At 36.6% G+C, this 6,000-nt stretch overlaps 1 protein-coding gene across 1 annotated transcript in view; it reads right to left on the bottom strand.

Annotated features, from left to right (window-relative positions):
- Positions 1 to 829: 829 nt before the first annotated feature.
- Positions 830 to 6,000, bottom strand: part of nek10 (NIMA-related kinase 10) — a 214,625-nt gene continuing 209,454 nt past the window's right edge. Inside the window, exons 35-37 of the mRNA XM_039737572.1 lie at positions 5,846 to 5,898; positions 2,244 to 2,299; positions 830 to 926 (exon numbers count right to left, since the gene is read on the bottom strand). Of these exons, the coding sequence (XP_039593506.1) occupies positions 875 to 926; positions 2,244 to 2,299; positions 5,846 to 5,898 (161 nt within the window). The 3' untranslated portion in view covers positions 830 to 874. The remainder of the gene's footprint in view (positions 927 to 2,243; positions 2,300 to 5,845; positions 5,899 to 6,000) is intronic.

The following is a 6,000-nucleotide window of genomic DNA, read 5'->3' as shown; positions in this document are numbered from 1 at the left end:
GATTGCTTAGAATTCAGGACTCCCATTTGCACAACAAATTAGGGTTAGGGTTAGGGTTAGTTGAAATTTTACACTCGGAAATAGGATGCCTGAACTGCTAGAACTATCCTGTGAATTTACAAACTCACGCCAAAAAAAGTCTGCTTAAAGACGACTCTGCGCTTCTCTTCAGTTAAAACAACAAAGCCCACTTGGTCATTTCATTCTCTGATGTGATTTTTAAACCGAGTTTTAGTTCAGTGCATGTAATAAACAACAGTGAGTAACGTGTTTGTGTTAATCCTGTGGTTTTAATATTAGAAACTAAACCTGACATACTTTTCAAAAAGTACTTTTAGAAAGGATATTGCACAGCTAAAAAATATTTCTTAGAAAAACTAAAGGACAGTTTTGCTGTGAAACTTATCACAGCACCACCCTGAGAAGCACACATTATAAAAATCTTCTTCCAAATGTATTGCTATAATGTTATTTCCTTCCATAAAGAAAGATTAAATAGACTGTAGTGTCATTAATAATTATTAGAGTATTAAAAAAATATATAATATAGATATGCTGTAAAAATGCATGAAATAGCACATCCTAAGTGGCATTGATAACCTCCAGGATTCATTTAGGGGCCACTTACATACTTAAAGTGAAGATTTGCTTTAGATCACAGGAGATACTGCTTTGTATTATAAGGATATTAAAACTAAAGCACTGTGACAAAAACTTAATTAAAGACCACTGCAAATGGGTGATTAGTGATTATCTCCTACACAGAGGCTCTCTAATTACAAATGGAATAATTGGTAAGTACAATTCATTTCAGTGAGGTACTGGCAGTATAACTTTAGCTTTAAACATTGTCAAAAGACTTCATGGAACATATTTATCTCTTTGTAGCAGGAAGACCCCGGCTTCCCCATGGACTGGAAAGATTCCTGTGATAAATACAAACAAAAAGAATTAGCGCAATACAGGAATTTAGTTATTCTGGTTTGAAGACAAACATGTAGTGCAGAAGTCAGAATAGACACTGGAAAAAAGATTTACTGTGTATGGTCCAAATGGCAGAGTTACTGATTTCTTAATGTAACCTTGTAGAGATACAGAAATAAAGTCACATATGATACAGCAATGCTATCATTACTGAAGACAGAGCTGGTACTGTGTGGTTGGCATGATTTCTTATTTGCACATTTCTCAATTATTTTTCTACTTGTAAAATGAGCCTGTTCTGCAAAGCCAATTAGATTTTTAAAATACTGCAAAGTTTTATATTCTAGTCAGTGTCCAGGCCCCCACAATACCATGTAGATAGATAGATAGATAGATAGATAGATAGATAGATAGATAGATAGATAGATAGATAGATAGATAGATAGATAGATAGATAGATAGATAGATACTTTATTTGTCCTCAGGGTGAAATTTGGCATTTTTACAAAAGTTCTAAAAATAATAAGGAGAATAAATAAATAAATATACACACATACTTTAATATGAACACACACCAGAATGACTAAAAAGCTAGAAAATTAACACGAAACAAACAGACGTACTGCTGCTGGTATAAAGGAGCCCCAGTAGTGTTTCTTATCACATTTCTGCTGAATAACTCATTGGCTGACAGTCCTCGGTGTTAGTGGGTCACAGAGAGGATAGGCAGCACTGTTCGTAAACGCACTCTGTTTAATTTTAATTCTCTCCTTTGCTACATCCTCCAGTGGGTCAAGACTGCATCCCATACAGTAACTGAGGCAGCTTTTATAATTAGCTTGTTGATTTGGTGGGCCTCTCTTCAAGTGATTTTAATAGACACTACCACGTAAAAAACTGCACTGGCCATCACAGAGTTATAGAAGATGTTATGGATGTCACTTCCCACATAAAATTTTATCACTATGCAGCTCAAGCTTTACAGTTCTAATCTGCTTCTCCCAATCACTGTTTTTACCAATAAAAGATATCTGCACCAGCACATACAATCATAAACAGAGTACAGTCAGTTTTTGGGAGTCAATTAGTTTATTTCAAGATTCACTGGAAATTATAAGTTACCATTTCGACAGACAGACAGACAGACAGACAGACAGACAGACAGATAGATAGATAGATAGATAGATCTTAGCAGATTGTGATGGAATGAGCCAAAGAGTGACTCCTCCTGCAGAGAATTGATGGCAGTAGTAGCGATGGCCTCTGATTTGCCATCAGTCTATTTTCTGCCACTCTCTGGATATTAGGGTTTGACTTACCTGCATGGCATTGCACTGTAGTAGCCATTCTCTTGGAGAACCTCTTCAATCATGGTCTAAAATACAAAAGCAGGCTATTTAATAAATACCCTTAATTTGATTTGATTACTTATTTATTCATTTAAATTTATAATGCTGCTCACAATTTCAGTCCAATGATGTGGGAAAGTAAAGAGACACCTGGGAACTTTTTTTGTGCTATCATCATCTTCGCTATAAAAACTGAAGAAGTTTGCCCAAATACTGAGGAATAACTGGTAACCAGTTAAGCTGTAGACATTAAAGCTCTAAATCAGATTAGATAAACCTTATAAATCTCATGGGGAAATTCATGTGCATACAGCAATAGAAACATAAAAATCAAGAATACAGACTCACAGGACAGATCAATAAATAAATAAATACAAATAAACCTAACAAGTACATCAGGTGGAAGTATTGAATTGCCTGACAGCAATGGGCAGAAAAGACCCCCAGAGGCGCTTCTGAGCACACTGTGTTGGAATGAGCATGTGGCTAAAAGGGAGCACCTCCTGGAGGAGAACGGAGGGGACTGAGACCCAAAAATAGCAGGCTACAGCCTGAAAGCAAGATATTTTGACTATAAGAACACTTAAGCCCTCTTTTTAGAAGATTATGGAATGATTGAAAACATTTTAAGTTACATAAGGAAGCAGAGTAACAAACATAATGATCTGCTGAAAAAGTTCTTGACTATTATTAGTAAGCGACTTTTAAAAGGTGGTACCATCAACAGGCAGGAATGACATTTGGGCAGATTGTGCTTTAAAAACTCTCTAATACAGGCTGTTAATCAACTAGAGGAAATTAGAGCAAGAAAGCAGCAGAGAAGTGAGTAGACAAGACATAAGCTACTTTACGCATCAGCAACTAGTAATAGCTTAAAATATCCCTTGGCTCTCCGAGTTCCGGATTTCTTTTATCCTTCAATAGCAACAATAAGTGTATTTCATAACAGACAACCTTTTCTTTATATAATAAATCCTTCTTTGTAAAGTTTCCAATAAAATAATGTATATAAATCTCTAGTCATAAGATTATGCTTTGAATCCAGTTAACTTTGGAACAAACAAGCAAAGGCTAAACTTTTATAACAGTAAGCTATTTAAAAATGTTTCTGCACTGCCAAATAAATAAATTTCCAGTAGCAGTTCTGATCAAATTACAGAATAGTGTAATTGTATTACTGGTATTAAAGTATGAAAAGGAGTATTGCTGGCTTAACGTTCAATGTAAAATGCCTGGACAAACTTAAGATTTTGAACAATGAAACAATATCATTTTTATGAAAATGTTAATGTGCAGTTACAATTTATATATATATTATATATTATATATTTATAAAAAGATAAATATAGCAAACACAAAAGTGTGGACACCGTCAGCAATTAGTCGAGTTGATAACAGTCATTAGGAACTGTTTTGCTGATGACAGTTCTAGAGCCTAATCAATTCTTTGACTGTTCAAACTTCTAGAGATATAACATTTAAACTAATTAATGTCTGCTTGTGTCCGTGAGTACCCAGGGAGCGTATCTATCTGCACTGGTTTTCCCTTTCACCCGCACTGTCAGGGTGAAAGCAAACACTAATGACGGTCCTCTCTCCTGCAGGACAGGCTGTGATATCACTTCCTGTTTAGCCCTGGATGTCCCAGCTTTTCCACCTAGGGAGCTATTTAAAGAGCGATGGAACCAAAAGTCAGTGCCCATTCAGACCTGGCTTGCATAGTGAATGAGAATCCATGGCAGAGAAGACCTGTTTCTTGATGGAAAAGAAACAAGACATAAGACATTCATTTCTTTAAACTATTTAGTTCCACTGATGGTTATTTGCATTAAACAGGTTACTGGTCATCAATTCTTCTCTGTTTTCATTATTTTTCAAATTTACATTGCAAAGGATGTGAAGGCTATAAAAAAGAATATATTGTGAAATGTGATACTGTAAAATGACATAAGTCCTATAACTGGAAAAGACTTTTTACAGTTTTTTTTTATTTTACAAAATGAAGCAGCAGCCAGGCATTTCATGGCGATTGTGTTGGAACTTGGTACAAGACCGGAATATTCAAATCAATTTGTCGCACGTTTGAATGTTCTGAAGATCTTACAAGGATATATTTACATGTAGGAAGGATTCAGAGGATGCACAATGGCTCACATACTTGTTTTTTTTCCTCTGCAAGACAGCTAACCTGGATGAGGAGTCCAAAGCCTACCTCCAGCCTTCTTCTAGCTCCAATCCTTCCAGTCTCCAGGAAATATAAATTCCCAATGCAAACAACATGGTGTCATTTGAGACCAAAAAGTGTGGCTGGCATAACAAGTTTCTGCCTGAAATGCTAGTTTAGTTTTTCATTAATCTTATTGAACATCTAGCACTATTTCAATGTAGAGACTTGAATGCTGAAGCATGTATTCAATCATATTCATATACAGTGAATTCAGAAGTATTTAGATCCCTATACTTTTTGCAGATTTCAGTTTTTGATTTTTAATAAATATTCTAACCTTTCTGAAACACATTTTCAATTTCTTATTATCACTTTGTTGTTGGTTTTGAGATAGAGAATATAAGAGGGCAACCCCCCTGGATTACTGCAAGGCCACAGGGTTTCGAGCTTAGAAGCTCAACCCTGCTGCGGCTCATAGGAACCACCAGTGGAGTGCCTGGACATTTCCGGAGCCCTGGACTGTAGCACTTCTGCAACACCCGTAAGTGCTGCTGGAAAAGGATCAGAGAACATCTGGAGCACTTCTGGGTGCAATGTAAAAAAGGCTGCTTCACTCTGTTCGGGGAGCTAGAGTCAGATGGAGGTCGATGATGCTGGCCCAAAACAGTCGAGGGAAGAAAAGAGAGAAGAAGAGTATTGTGTTGTGCTGTGTTTGTGAAAAAGAAGAAAAATAAAAGCATGTGCTTGTACTTACTTGTGTCTCTGGATGTGGTTTAGGGAAGCGGTGTGCCCGGCTTGTGGTTCACAAAGGATAGATAGATAGATAGATAGATAGATAGATAGATAGATAGATAGATAGATAGATAGAACTTCATTTGTCCCCAGAGGGAATATGGCATTTTACAAAAGCTCTTTAAATTAATAAATACATAAATATATAGATAAATAAACATATATACACACATTTTATGGTCTGACATGTACAGAATGACTAAAATGGAACAAAAATTTAAAAAGAAAGCAAAGAAAACTTCTGACTTGGCAATCCCAGTCCCAGTAAGGCATTATGCAAATGTATTGTTGTTGGTATTAAGGAGCCCACATAGCGTTTTTTGGCGGACTTCTGTTGGCACGCAGTTTTGTTGTAATTCTGTCCTTCACTACAACCTCCGGGGAGGATCTACAGTGCAGATTGAGTAGCAAAAATGGCAAACTCGGAGAAAGTGAAGGGTCTGAATAATTTCTGAATCCACTGTATACGCTGTCAGTGACCGAAGACGTCCAGACGAAACAAAATGTAATTTTATCTCATGTGAATCAACAAATGATGACAGGTCAAACATTGGCAAAAGAGCAACTCCTCAACATTTCAACCTATTTCATGTTTTTTATGTTGCACACCAACCTGCATCTGCTCATACGTGACTCCTTCCTGGTAATCCACCCCAGTGCAGCCACCTGAAAGAAGGAAAAAGGTTTCAGACTACAAAGCCGTGACAGGAGTCTTACAAATTCCTACCCTGTGTTCAGTGTGTGTAGTGATGTCTACTCTCAGTTTCC

The sequence above is a fragment of the Polypterus senegalus genome, chromosome 15 (genome assembly GCF_016835505.1).
Source record: "Polypterus senegalus isolate Bchr_013 chromosome 15, ASM1683550v1, whole genome shotgun sequence".
Classification (NCBI taxonomy): domain Eukaryota; kingdom Metazoa; phylum Chordata; class Cladistia; order Polypteriformes; family Polypteridae; genus Polypterus; species Polypterus senegalus.
This window is presented reverse-complemented; position numbering and strand designations above follow the sequence as displayed.